This window comes from Scyliorhinus torazame, chromosome 1 (genome assembly GCF_047496885.1).
Source record: "Scyliorhinus torazame isolate Kashiwa2021f chromosome 1, sScyTor2.1, whole genome shotgun sequence".
Lineage (NCBI taxonomy): Eukaryota > Metazoa > Chordata > Chondrichthyes > Carcharhiniformes > Scyliorhinidae > Scyliorhinus > Scyliorhinus torazame.
The window spans coordinates 235,370,459-235,385,842 of NC_092707.1; the positions used below are offsets into that span (position 1 = coordinate 235,370,459).

The 15,384-nt window shown below is 48.8% G+C and overlaps 1 protein-coding gene across 1 annotated transcript in view; it reads right to left on the minus strand.

Moving 5' to 3' along the window:
- The window catches only part of LOC140419584 (protein unc-93 homolog A-like), a 177,959-nt gene that overhangs the window by 82,113 nt on the left and 80,462 nt on the right, over positions 1-15,384 (minus strand). Inside the window, exon 2 of the mRNA XM_072503511.1 lies at positions 7,486-7,667. Coding sequence (XP_072359612.1) covers positions 7,486-7,667 — 182 coding nt within the window. The remainder of the gene's footprint in view (positions 1-7,485; positions 7,668-15,384) is intronic.

A 15,384-nucleotide genomic window follows, 5' to 3' on the forward strand; every position in this document is an offset into this window, starting at 1 on the left:
CACGAGCATGCAGTCCCTGGATGAGACGAGTGCGGGCCTCCAGGACTGGCAGTGTCAAGGGAGCCTCAACGGATAGCTCCGCTCGCACCCCCGTCCCCTGGAGTAGCCTGGGGGCCATTAGACACCCCGGGGGAGGAGGAGGTGATGAGGCCCGTGCCGGTGATTCTCGCAGGGGAGGTCCCGGAACACCACAGTACCTCGACTCCTACCCCCCACCCTCTTGCCCTGGTGCATCTGGTGGGCAATGGGCAGATCAGGGCAGCACCATGCCACCTGGACACCCAAGCAACAGCCGGGCCCATCCAGGCCCGGTCACCCCAGAAGACGCCCGCAAAAGGGGACCCAGATCGCAAGGCGGGAATCACAGCAGGCTGTTTCCATTCCTGCTATACTGCCTGGGGATCAAGCATTAGGGCCCATAAGGCCAGAAAATTAGACACCAGTTAAGTTATCACAGGCCCAAAAGAGAAAATGTTGGAAAATCTCAGCAGGTCTGGCAGCATCAGTGGGGAGAGAAAAGAGCTAACGTTTTGAATCCAGTCTAAAAGACATAGAAAGTGGGAGATATTTATGCTGTAGGGTGAGGGGATGAAAGATGAGTCGTAGCAACAGAAACCAAGGGAAAACAGTGCTACTGGCAGACCCCAAAGAGAATAAAAGGTGTGAAAGGCCAAACAGCAGAGAAACTAACATCAGAGGGTAAAGTGTGACAGATGTAAGGGGGAGGAAGAAGCAAAGGGGGGAAAGTGTAAGGAAGGCGGATAAGATGGGGGGGGGGGTGAATATATATATAAAGAAAGACAAGAAAGGAAGAAATTGTAAAAGACAGTTATCACGGATGCAGGGCACAGTTTAGTGATAGGGACTCGGGCACTAATCTGTATATATGTTTTCACATTAAATACCTGTGCACAATGTTACAACCTGCCTCAGTGTTCTGTCAGAGGGTGTGAGGAGCAGCTGGTCTGGGCTGGCCACAGAGGGGGCATGGGTGGGGCGACGGGTGGGGTAAATAGGCAGACGTTAGGGATGGGCTTGGGTCAGGGACCGCAGTTCTGCCAATGCTCATCGTGCCCCTGACCAGTCGACCCACCCCCCCGCCCCCGCAGTCGATGAACCTGGAGGCAATCAGAGCATTGGCCCTGGCGCACACGTTGTGTGGCCTCCTGTGTCTGTCCGGGCTCCATATCCTGCCATTCTCGCTTTCCCCCGCATCCTCCCCGTCAGACGAGAACTAACGTTCATCCTCCTCCTCCTCCAGCATGTCGCCCCTCTGTTGCACGATGCTGTGGAGGACACAGCAGGCCACCATGATGTGGGCGACTCTCCCAGTGCCATACTGGAGGGGCCCTCCAGAGCAGTCCAGGCACCTGAACCACATTTCAGGAGGTTGAAGCAGCGCTCCAACACGCTGCTGGTCGTGGAATGGACGCGCCGGTCTGTGGCCCCCCAGATAAGCATCATCAGTCACAACTGCAACGGATAAACCCTGTCGTCCAGGAGCCCTCAGCTGCGGGCGCACCTCAAAGAAGCTGGGAATCGTCGAATCGTCAAATGTGCCAGAATGAAGGCATTGTGCACACTGCCTAGGTATCGAGTGCAGACATGCATGATGTGCATCCTATAGTCACAAAGCAGCTGCACGATCATCAAGTGGAACCCCTTTTGGTTTCTGTGGAGCGAACTGTCATTTGCAGGTGCTCACAGGGTGACATACATCCCGTCGATCACCCCCTGGACCCAGGGCATCTTGGCGATGGTAGCGAACTCCACTGCCCGGGTACCCTGGTGGGCTCGGTACACATTGAAGTGGATGTATTAAGCCGCCTGGGCATATATGGCATGCGTGATGGCACGGATGCACCTGTGCACCAAGCTTTGTGAGATCTTGGACAGGTCTCCACTCAGTGCCTGGAAGGAGCCCATGGCCATAAATGTGCTGGCCGTCCGTCACCTTGATGGCTGCCAGTAGCGGGTGTCCTCCCCCATTCTCCCACGGTGCCAGGTCTGCCATCATCTGGCAGATATGTCGGACTGTCCCCCTGCTCAGCCAGGTCCTCGAATGACAGGCGTTGCCGGTACACGCGAGGCTTCATGTGGCGCCTTCTTTTCACCTCCTCAGCCTGTTGGCCTGCCATCTCTCCATCCTGGGCGGCTGCCTCCTGTTTCTCTAAGACACGCTCCGCTGCTGCAGCTCCTCCTCCTCGAGCAGCTCCAGCTTGTACATTCGCAGTGCATCCCCCAGGGGTGCGGTGTCTAGAACCATTGCTGGTTGAATTCCAATATCCATTGTCTGCAGGGGGAGAAGGACCGACATGTTAGCATAGTGCGCATTTCTCAACCAGGTCCAACGGGCTACATGGTGGCTCCGGTTGGCACTGCGGACTCAGCACCAGCATGCCTCCCCTCTGACTGTGGCACCCGTCCCTGCTGCCAGGTGTACCATCGGCTGGCGCTGCCCTTGCCAGCAGTACACTCCTCAGCCCCCGTCCGGCATCACCCTGTCGTGGCTACTGTGGGCATTGCCCTTGGGTGGGCCACGTGATGCCCTGCCGCCGGGGGTAGGCGGTTGGGGGCTGGTATTGCGGAGGGTGGTATGCGGGGGTGGTGGGGGAGAGGGTGGGGTCGGGGGTACCGGGATGGGAGTGGGGGTTGGGGGCTGGGGTGTGGTGGGTGGGGACATCCATACGGCCGGTGTCACTCTGCAGAACCAGGGACTAAGGGTGGGTGGTCAGTGGGGTGTGCAGCAAGATGGCTGCCTTGCAGACCACAGTGGTGGCAGTCCATGCCTGGACACCTCACCAGTCGGCCGCAGGCCACCCCCCCACCCCCCCCCCCACCAGCCCTGCCCGAGTTCAGTCCGGCAGCCCATGGTCAGGCCTCTCCGTGTCCTACCTCCTCTCTCTTTCTCATCAGCCACGGTGCCTTTTTCTCGATTTTTAGAGCACAAGTGAACCTCACCAACGGGAATTCCCCCCAATGGAGTGGGAGAATTGCAGAGGCCCCGGAGGGTCAGACCTGCTAATGATGTGCCAACGGTGTTTACTGTACATGCGGAGTGGAACGCATTGAGGCCGCTGTCGAGGCACCGGAGAATTGCGAAACTGGCGGCCACCACGGTTTTGGCATCATATTCGATTCTCCGTCCAATCGCATTTCCTGATTCCAGCGTTGCCCGACGGAGAACCCTGTCCCTTATCGTTTACTTTTACTTTTCGTTTTACATCCCTCTGTGTTTGTCTGTCTTGTGTGTTTGTAAGTGTGAGATGAGTTTAAATGGGGGGGGGGGGATAGGAATTGGATAATATTTAACCAGTTGTATTTGCTGCATATTTAATTATAGTTATTGTTATTAATGAACTTAATTGTGCTTAAATTTACAAACCTGGTGACTGTAGCTATTGGGCAGCTAAGGGCCAAAGACTTTGGGTGTTTTTCCAAGAAATACTTATTCATTTCAATTGCGTTGCGACTCCGGGTCAAGTGGGGCTGGAATTGACCATGCACGAGCCCAGGGGACTGTAACAGAACTGACAAACATCTCCAGATTTGTCCAGACACCTGAAGTGCATCACAACATGTCAATGACTCCATCACACTTCTGGCAATCTCATGGCATTTACTGTATCCCTCTTGTACCTCATTCCTCAGGTTTCTGAGCGGTGTCATCAGCCAGTTCCAAAAGAGAAGAGTGAAAGCCAACATGACTCCCTTAGAGGCTGGAATAGGAGAAATTATAATGCAAAATAAGAAAAATGGCAACCGCCCGGCCCCCCATCCCAGAAAAATGGGATACCAAGTAATAAATATTTGCAAAGAAAGATTTCCAGTGAATTGGTGGGACTAAATCCAACAAATCTCCTGCCTACTTCCAAGAGATCCTCCCTCAAAGAGACGGCTGCCGACAAGTGAGGGTGGACTGGATGTGATCTTCCAGAATTCTGTTGATTCTGGAATAGTCCCAGTTCATTGGAAGGTACCAAATGTAACACCACGATTCAAGAAAGGTGGGAGTTATCAATAAAATGATGGAAATATATTAAGAAAGTGATAACAGGGCATGTAGAAAATCATTCTATGATTGGGTAGAATCAGCATGGTTCTCTTAAAGATTTAGCAAATCTTTTGAGGATGTAATTAGCAAGTGAGGTAAGGGGAAGCAGCGGATGTAACTGTATTTGGATTTGCAGAAAACATTCGATAAGCTGCCAATTAAAGTTGATTGCACATGATAAGGCTTATGAGGCTGGGAGTTATATGACATTCCTGAAGGCTGCAAATTACTGCTAAAACCTGACATGTAACACTGACCCTCGTGAGATACTAGTGTTCTGACATGTCACGGAAATGTATGCTCTGGCTTGGATTTTCCAACTCCCCCTCTAATGGCAGGTTTTTCCATGGCAGATGCTGCGAGACATTAACCGCCAACGGGATTTTCTGGCCTCACCAAAGCCTACGACTTTTGCGTGGCTCCACTGCCGGGGAATCCGCTTCGAGGGTTCAATTTTGGCAAAATCAAACAATCCTATCAATGGGAGGGGCGGGAAGATCCTGCCCTCTGTAATCCTGTCTGCCAAGTATATCCTTCTGAGCTGCTGATTGCTGATTCCTTCTCTTCTGGAGCTGCAGGTCTCGGATCTGCAGGTTTTTGCTGTTACAGATTTGTTGCTCTCAATGCTCTAGTGGTTAACTTGGTCCTCATCTGAGGACCAACGTAGCACAATGTAAGAGCCACTTGACATGACTGATCAGTTTGCAAGTGCAAACAGATTATTGAGCCTCCAACATATATATATGACACCATCAAAGTATGTAAAGTAACATCCAGCTAAGTACTGTGAATCATTCCTTTCACACAAGTACGTAAGAAAACAAGTACAAGTAGTCCATTGATATATTTTCCAATAACTTCACCATCTCAATTGCTATTTTCTATAGAATCCCACAGTGCAGAAGGGGGTCATTTGGTCAATCGAGTCTGCACTGACCCCCCTGTCATAATATGCACCCATACACATCATGAGGTAAAAGCAGGCAGTGACAGACACCCAGGTGAGCCAATCAACATACAGAACAGAACACGACCAATAACCAGACAGAACACCAGAGGGGGGCTTCCAACTACAAAACACACGAGGCATCAGCACTCTGCCTCTTTCCACTGGTGACAACTGTAGTGACAGTCAGGGTGTACAAATCATTCAACACCTTCTACACGTGGATCAGAGCTAGCCTGATCTAGATAGTTAATGTTAGTTTATTTAGAGTAGTAGAGAGTCAACCCAGAGGCAGCTGTGTGCTTCGTTACCGAAGTTCAATAAATCTTATTGAACCAACGCCTACGTTTGGTGTATACTTGATAATTTCACTGCATCGTGTTGCAGTCCGTGTGACCCCAGGGTAAATAACACGACATGATAACAGGTGTGGCTACTGCTTCTAAGTAATTTACCTTAGAAAATTCACTGACGACCAGCAACTGCCTTCCAGCGGCATGGAAAAGATCCAGGCACCTCCACAGCTCTGATCTCCGGGAACCTTGGCGCCAACTGGTGGGTCTTCAAGCAGAAATTCAGTCTATACCTTGAGGCCTCGGGCCTCGAAAGTGCGTCCGATGCCCGAAAAATCGCGCTGCTACTGTCGACTGCGGGGGACCAGGCCATCCAAATCATCAATTCACTCACTTTTGCCGACGGTGAGGACACGACCAAGTTCCAGACCGTCTTAGCCAAATTCAACAGTCACTGTGATGTCGAGACGAACGAAAGCTTAGAGCGTTGCGTCTTCCAACTGCGCCTTCAGGGTAAGGATGAACCTTTCCAGTCTTTTCTCACCCATCTTCGCATTCTAGCGCAATCCTGCAACTACGGAGACACCGCTGACTCCCTCATCAGGGATCAGATCATGTTTGGCGTCCACTCCGACGCCCTGTGGGACCAGGTCCTAAAATTAAAAAATATGACCTGCCAGTGGCTATCGAGGCATGCGAAGCCCACGAACAGGTGAAAAGTTGCTATTCCCACCTGAAGTCGGCAGAGCAGGACAAACTTGCCTCCCACGAGGCTGCGAGTGTACAGGCCATTGCCCGAATGCAGCTCCTGAGCATCGATTAAGGCGGCCATTTCGCGCGCTTTTCCAGGGGACCCACGCATGCGCACCACGGTTGGGAGAACGAAGCAGCCGAAGACTACACTGCGCAGGTGTGAGCGGCGGCTGACCTCACTGCGCATGTGCGACGACGCACTGAGCGGCACGACGTCGACGTGATGACGTGCCCCAACTGCGGCACCGCCCATTTAAAGCGGCAATGCCCTGCAAGAGGCAGGCGATGTCTCAACTGCAAGAAGCTAGGCCATTATGCGGCTTTGTACAGGTCTGCACCTCCGAAAGGGGGCCAGCGATCCCAGTTCCAACGCTGACGCGTTCGAAGTGTGCAGTAAGGGCTGCTGGATTTGGAATCTGATCCCGTCATGGATCCAGAGGACGACTACCCGGAGTCCCCATATGCATCATCACCATGCATGACAAGGCCTCCTCGCATTCGGCAACACACACATCCGTCCTCAATGTGGATTATGCGGACTCAGTTTCGGACTTTAATCTTGCTCTTCTGGCGTACAGGGCAACCCCTCTGTCCAACGGTATGTCTCCGGCACAGCTCCTTATGAATCGTAACCTGCGGACGACTGTTCCGGCCATTCATGTACCTGACCTGGATCACCTTGATCACCAGTGCTGCAAAATATGCAGCAGATCAGAACCCGGCAGAAGCGGACATATGATGCTCATGCTATTGATCTGCCCGTGCTCTCTCCGAAGGACGCTGTTCGCATCAAGTTGCCTGGTGGAGGCTGGTCAGCTCCAGCTGTTGTTGTTCGACAGGCTGCTCCCAGGTCGTTTGTGGTTCGCATGGCTGATGGATCTATTGTCAGGCGCAATAGAAGGGCACTATGCAAACTTGCCTGTCCACCACCGGATCTCACATTCCCAGATGTTGTTCTGCCTTATCCGGACACCTCGCTCCATGAGGCCACCAATCTGGCTGCATGCCAACCTGTCAAGACACCAACATCCCTGCCTCCACCTCTCAGGCGGTCCACAAGAATCCGACGACAGCCCCAACGACTGGACTTATAAATAGTTCCTTTGTATATATCCTGTTATGTTTCTGCACGCTAGACACCTTACATGTACATATCCATTCACTCACCAATTGCTGTATATAGTTACTTTTGTAAATATGTCGTATATGCTCCAAGCAGCCGATAAATATTTTTTTAAAGGGAGGATGTCACAATATGCACCCATGCACATCATGAAGTAAAAGCAGGTAGTGACAGATACCCAGGTTAGCCAATCAACATACAGAACAGAACACGACCAATCACCAGACAGAACACCAGTAATGTGCAGTCCATTACTCCTTGAATCTCGGGGATTCCGACCATTTTGTAAAATTGTATGAAGATTTTATATTATTACCAGCTTGGATAAAAATTGCCAATTGAAAATGTAACGTAGCAACACATGGAGATAACAATGGTCCATTTACAGCCAAGGTACTTTATCATCAGAGGTGGAAGGAACATTGATGAGAGGATAAGAGCTGCATAGATGACACTTAACGAGGCCAGGCCGAGGCCTTGATCACTGTTCAGGCTGCTCTGCAAAACAGCAACAAAACAAGAGGTGAGATAAATCACATCATGCAAACGTAAGTAACAAAATGCAAATTAAAGACACTCAGGCACTATGTAAAGCAAGTCACATCAGGTTTGTTTATTTAATAATAAAAAAAAGAAAGCACAGAACCACAAAACACTATTCCGGCTGTCGTATCTGCTTTATCCAGACAACTTGAAAACAATCCACCAAATAAATTATGTTCTATGAAAGGTTGAAGTTGGAGATTTAATCAGGGAAAGTTGTGTTATGTGGCACTCTGAATTAATATGTGAGATTCTGCTCGCTGAGGTGTACATTCACAGAAAAGCCTGCAAGAGATAATGGGTCGATCAGACAGGCTGGCAGAAGTGCTAACAAAAAGCATGTAAACGTTTTGCTTCCTATTGATAAGACTACAGCGAGTTATCGAATGTTCAAATAGCAATTATCTGATGTGTGTGGTTAAATGGTGTCTGGTAGCTTTATTTAAAAGAGGAAGCTCTATATTCACAAATTGTTCCAAGCACTTTATTTCAGAATATACTGCCCATAATAATAATTGTTTATTGTCACAAGTAGTCTTCAATGAAGTTACTGTGAAAAGCCCCTAGTCGCCACATTCCGGCGCCTGTTCGGAGAGGCCAGTACAGGAATTGAACCCGCTCTGATGGCATCTGGGATACATCGCCGAGTTTTTTAAAAATGTATTTTCAGGATATGGGTGTTGCTAGTTAGGGCAGCATTTATTATCCATCCCTAGTTGCCCTTCAGAAGGTGGTGGTGAGTTGCCTTCTTGAACCGCTGCAGTCCTTGAGGTGTCGGTACACCCACTGTGCTGTTCGGGGGGAAGTTCCATGATGTTGCCCAAGCAATAGTGAAGGAACAGCGATATATTTCCAAGTCAGGCTGGTGAGTGACTTGGAGGGGAACCTCCATGTGGTGGGTTTCCCAGGTATATGCTGCTCTTGTCCATCTAGATGGTAGTGGTCGTGGGTTTGGAAGGTTCTGTCTAAGGAACCTTGGTGAGTTACTGAAGTGCATGTTGTATCTGGTACACACGGATGCCACTTTGTCGGTGGTGGAGGGTTTGAATGTTTGTGGAAGGAATAGCAATCAAGTGGCTGCTTTGTCCTGGATGGTGTCGAGCTTCTTGAGTGTTGGAGCTGTACTCATCCAGGCAAGTGGAGAGTATTCCATTACACTCCTGACTTGTGCCTTGTAAATGGTGGGAGGTCAGGAGGTGCTGCATTTTAACATGGACTGCTTCATTATCTGAGGAGTCGCAAATGGGGCTGAACATTGTGCAGTCATCCGCAAACATCCCCACTTCTGACCTTATGATGGAAGGGATCAATTGATGAAGCAACTGAAGATGTTTGGACCTAGGACACTACCCTGAGGAACTTCTGCAGTGATGTCCTGGAGCTGAGATGATTGACCTCCAACCACCACAACCATCTTCCTTTTTGCCAGGTATGACTCCAACCAGCGGAGAGTTTGCTCCCTGATTCCCATTGACTCCAGTTTAGCTAGGGCTCCTTGATGCCTTACTCGGTCAAATGCTGCCTTGATGTCAAGGGCAGTCACTCTCACCTCAGGAAGATCCTATTGTTGACCAATGGCGAGCTGCCTTCATTGAGGGAAAAAAAGCTGCAGGAGGGTGGAAAATCCCGCTGTTTTCTCTTATTAAGCCAGCCTTTTATCCAAGCTTATGGATTTTTCTATTCCATGAGTCAATTTTGTTCATTGATCTTTTATGTGGTACTTTGTCAAACACTTAAAAAATTAATTATGGACAACATCAATTGCATTCCCTTCATCAACCTTCTCATTTGTAAAAATGTAATTAGATTAGTCAAGTTTAATCTGCATCATACAAATCTGTGCTGGCTCTCCTTAATTAACTTAAATCTCTCCAAGTGACCTTTGCCCCTCATTGTCGTCTCTAAAACCTTAAATTTATTATGATTTTAAAAAAGAATTTCAGGGCTGGATTCTCCGATTCTGCGGCTATGTCTGCAGGATCCATCTGGTCTTACGACCAGAAAGTCTGCGCCGCCCCCACATCGATCCTCTGCCCAGTAGGAGGCTAGCAGCCGTGCCATGTAAATCATAGAATTTACAGTGCGGAAGGAGGCCATTAGGCCCATCAAGTCTGCACCGGACCTTGGAAAGAGCACCACACTTAAGCCCATGCCTCCACCCTATCCCTGTAACCCAGTAACCCCATCTAACCTTTTTGAACACTAAGGGCAATTTATCGTGGTAAATCCACCTAACCTGTACATCTTTGGGATGTGGAAGGAAACCGGAGCACCAGAGGAAACCCACGCACAATCAGGGAGAACGTACAGACTCCGCACAGTGACAAGCCGGAAATCGAACCTGGGACCCTGGAGCTGTGAAGCAATTGTGCTAACTACTGTGCTACCGTGCTGCCCCCGGCTTTACCTACGGATATGGCCGCAGAATGTCCGGGTCCATTGCCACGCATGCGCACGGCGGCGTCCTGCGGTGGCCGTGCCATACAGCATGGTGCTGGCCACACGCGGACCCGGCCTGCCAAAAACTGCCCTCCTGTAACCCCCCTTATCACCCCCTTGCCACCCTCCACCAGTCCCCCCACCTCTCGCTGAGGCCCCCTGTCAGCGGAGCAGCTCGTCCCCAATGTGGCGCCTCTGGATGCAGTCTGCAGCCGCCACGCGAGGTCCCCAAAAGTTGTGAGGACACGTGTCCCACACTGTCAGGGACTCGGCCCATCGGGGCAGAGCATCGGGCAGGGCCTCAGGTGACGTCCTGAGGCCTTCCTGACGGCGTGCGATGTACGCCAGTTTTGAGGGCGAAGAGCCTGGGAGAAACGGCACCGTCCCCGTTTCCAGCGTAAAAGCGGATTCTCCGGCCAATCGCCGAACGCGATTTCAGCATTGGCAATCAGAGAATCCAGCCCTCAAACTCCCAGTTATTAACTGAGAGAATTGCACGACAAGATGTCACATTAGAAATAATTTATTTTATTCTCCAAGAGTTGAACAAAGCAGGTACAGGTACCAGACCACCTCATCCCAAAATCTGGAATCAAAGTTGGCAACACTCCCACCCTTGAAACTACCGTAAATCCCCATCAGATATTGCTCTCTATTATATATTTTATTAACAAAGGGCCAATTTACAGGATTCCATTCATGGTCCTAAAATTGATTATTCTGCCACCCGACCCCGGAATTAGTTTGCTCTTTGACAGTTTATTTTTAAATTTAAAATATTTATTTTGTATGATGTATTGTGGGGGCGGGGTACTTCTGGTGCCCAAGCTGCTCCCTTGCTCTTTGGGTCTGGCCTTATTTACTTCATCTCAGGATTAACAGTGCGAAAGCTAGCCTGGTCCACTCCTCATCCCTTCCCTTCCTGCCATGATTGGGCCTGGCTTGATGGAGAAATCAGCCTGGCTTTAACTTTTAATTAATGGTTATCCTATCCGTCAATGTCATTGTCAAATTTGGATTCAATGTTCATGAAAGGTATTTTCAGGATTTTGGAAAATGATGCTTTTCATGTGATGGTTTGTGAACCGCACTTAGCACTGATCATTGTGAAGGTGCAGTAAGTGAATGATTTAGTTTCTGGGCACTCCCTCAATCACCTCTTTTCAGATTCATGATTCCATAGCCATCAAACAGAGTTGGCATCATGTTTAGGCTTGCGTAATGAAGATGTTATTCAGCAACCTTTCTTCAAGACTAACTGCCGGCAAGGTATGTTACAAAAGATAATTTGCTGAGTTGAGCTTATCTGGCTGATACTCAACTCACACTCTCACAGTTTGAGTTTCCAATACGTTATTTTAAATGGTGGTTTGATACATGGATTGTTAAACAAGATTACTCGTGTCTTCAGGAGGCTAAGCAGGGGTAGTGCAGCCTCTGCGACACCAAGTGCTCTCAGACCCAGAGAGTGGCAATCGCTAGTGAATTTGAAGAAAGTGCTCTTTATTTAGGGAGACCATGTGCTCCTTTGTTCTTTTGGTTTTTTTTAAGGGGTAATATACAAAGAACAAAGATAAATACAGCACAGGAACAGGCCCTTTGGCCCTCCAGGAATGTGCTGACCATGCTGCCCATCTAACCTACAGCCTTCTACACTTCCGGGGTCCTCTATTTCCACTCTATTTCCAAATTATTCATGTATTTGTCAAGACACCCCTTAAATGTCTTTATCATACCTGCTTTCACCACCTCCCCCGGCAGCGAGTTCCAGGCACCCACTACACTCTGTGTAAAAAACTCCCCTCGCACATCTCCTCTAAACTTTGCCCCTCGCACCTTAAACCTATGTCCTCTAGTTATTGACCCCTCTACCCTGGGAAAAAAAGCTTCTGACTATCCACTATGTCCATACCCCTCATAATTTTGTAGACTTCTATCAGGTCAACCTCCGTCGTTCCAGTGAGAACAAACCCAGTTTATCCAACCTCTCCTCATAGCTAATGCCCCCCATACCAGGCAACATCCTGGTAAACCTCTTCCTACCCTCTCTGGTGATGTGGTGACTAGGATTGAACACTATATTCCAAGCACAGCCTAACTAAAGTTCTATGCAGCTGCAGCATGACTTGGCAATTTTGATACTCAATGCCCTGGCCGATGAAGGCAAGCATGGCTGTATGCTTTCTTGACTACCTTCTCCACCTGCTTTACCATTTTCAGTGACCTGTGGACCTGAACACCCAGATCCCTCTGCCTGTCAATTCTCTTAAGAGTTCTACCATTTACTGTATATTTCCCACCTGTATTAGACTTTCCAAAATCCTCACATTTGTCGGGATTAAACTCCATCTGCCATCTCTCCGCCCAAGTCTTCAAACAATCTAAATCCTGCTGTACCCTCTGACAGCCCTCATCGCAATTCCACCAACCTTTGTGTCGTTTGCAAACTTACTAATCAGACCAGTTACATTCTCCTCCAAATCATTTATATAGACTACAAACAGCAAAGGTCCCAGCACCGATCCCTATGGACCACCACGAGTCACAGCCCTCCATTCAGAAAAGCACCCTTTCACTGCTACTCTCTGTCTTCTATGACCGAGCCAGTCCTGTATTCACCTTGTCAGCTCTTCACTGATCCCATGTGATTTCACTGTCTGTACCAGTCTGCCATGAGGGACCTTGTCAAAGGCCTTACTGAAGTCCATGGAGCCAACATCCACGCCCTACCTTCACTAATCATCTAGATCACTTCCTCAAAAAACTCGATCAAGTTAGTGAGATATGACCTCCCCTTCACAAAACCATGCTGCCTCTGGCTAATACTTCCACTTGCTTCCAAATGGGAGTAAATCCAGTCTGGAAGAATCCACTCCAATAATTTCCCTACCACCCACTGACGTAAGGTTCACCGGCCTGTAATTTCCTGTATTGTCCTTGCTTCCCTTCTTAAACAAAGGAACAACATTAGCTATTCTCCAGTCCTCTGGGACCTCACCTGTAGCCAGTGAGGATACAAAGATTTCTGTCAAGGCCCCAGCAATTTTCTCCCTTGCCTCCCTCAGTATTCTGGGGTAGATCTCATCAGGCCCCAGGGACTTATCTATCTTAATGTTTATCAAGATGCCTAACACCTCCTCCTTTTTGATCTCAATGTGACCCAGATTATCTACACACCCTTCCCCAGACTCATCATCCACCAAGTCATTCTCTTTGGTGAATACTGATGGAAAGTATTCATTTAATACCTCACCATTTCCGCTCACTCCACGGCTTGATTCTCTCCCCTGTCCTTGAGTGGGCCAACCCTTTCTCTGGTTACCCTCTTGCTCTTTATATCCGTATAAAATGCCTTGGCACTTTCTTTAATCCTGTTTGCCAATTACCTTTCGTGACCCCTTTTAGCTCGCCTGACATCCTTTCTTAAGTTCCTTTCTACTTTCCTTATATTCCTCATGGGATTGACCTGTTCCCAGCCTTCTATCTCTTGCAAATGCATCCTTTTTCTTTTGGACTAGGTTCACAAAATCCTCGTTATCCAAGGTTACAAAAACTTGCCATACTTATCCTTCTTCTTCACAGGAACATGCTGTAGCCAGTTAAAATGGCTAACCCCCAATTTAGAATGGCTAACCCCGATTTAAAATGGCGAACGGAAAAGATGGGAAAATCAGCCAACAGGACTAAAACAAGCAGCTGCAGGTAAACTGTGTATTCACCTCTGGGAAGGCCAGACAAGATCGATACCTGCAGCCATCAGCACAACAAAACACCAGCCATCTGAATACTAATGAGCAATCCCCGGGAACAATGTGCAACATTTTAGACACAAAGCCAACCCAGACTTTCCGACGCCAGCAGGAGCCTACACAAAGGGAGGTGAACGATCACCCCAAGACTGCCCATCGATCAAGGAATCGCTCCAGCATTGGAGAATATCGAACCAAGTGATTGGGACAAAGTCCAATCACTTGGAACCAGGTACAGGGTCCGCCCCGAAAGGCGGGAAGCCCCTGGGGACTATAAGTATAGAGTCCAAGTTCAAATCGACCCTTCTGCTACTCCTTCTGCACCCTCCTGCGACCCTTCTGCTAGCCTTCTGCAACAGCCGCTCAAATTGTAAGTCTTACTTCAACGCTCGCTACGAGATAGGCGCTCCTAGCTATCGATCTGTACCAGCTTCGAATCCCGCAGGCTCAGAATCCAAACGAAAGGCCATTCGTTTCCGTGACCTGGGGGGCCATTTCCAAGTTAAGTATTGGCCTGTTAGTTGTAGGAAGATAGCTTAGACGTAGAATTTATGCATGAGTATTGATTACTGTATATAATAAATGTGCGTTGATTTAACTCTTACTAAGCGGTGTGTTGGATTATTAATCATTACTCGGACTTGAACCACGTGGCGGCATCAGAAAGATACCTGGAAACTCAAGAGCAAAGGTGATAGAACAGAGCAATTAAACTAAGGCTAAAGTTAGCAGCAACATTTGGCGACTCTGGTGGGACTCAAACCCACAACCTTTGAATTAGAAATCCAATTGGAAACAGGAAACCACAGGTGTTCAAGCAGTTCTGATCAGTAGTCATAATTCGGAAGTGAGTGTATGCATGCGTAACTAACAGGGCTATAAGGTAAAACTGATAGATTTTTGTTGCGTCAAAACTGTCGGAGGTTTGTATATCGGAAAGTAGCGAAAGCCGTACCCGTATTTAAAGCACCGCCTTAGCTCCCCTGTTCCAAATTTAAAGAAGCATTCGGATAGGAAAGATGGCAATGCAGGCAATGCAGCACCTCATGAACCCTGAGGAATTTGCGGTCGCAGCGACCAGCAGCAGCAGAGTGGGACAATGTCCCATTTGGGAGGAAGAGATCAGGAAATATCTCAAAGGGAAAGGATGGCCCCTTTGGAATGATTTCTGTGATAATGAGGAATCAGGTCCCGGGATTATAGGACATACTTGGTGGGAGAACCTGAGCGAGATCCACAAAAAGAGCTTGGGAAAAGCTCGCAAGCCGATGGCAATCGTGTCCTGCTTGGCACAATTGCGAGGCACAGAGGAGGTCGTCAGGACGCTCCGGAAAGAAGTTGAGGGCATACATCGGATGAGTAAGGTCGATGTAAGTGAAGTAGAAAGAGAGAATATGGAATTGAGGAGGAAATTGGCAGCAAAAGATGGAGAGGTGGATGACGCCAAACGGGCTCAACAGTCTTGTCTGGCGCATTTAAGCAGC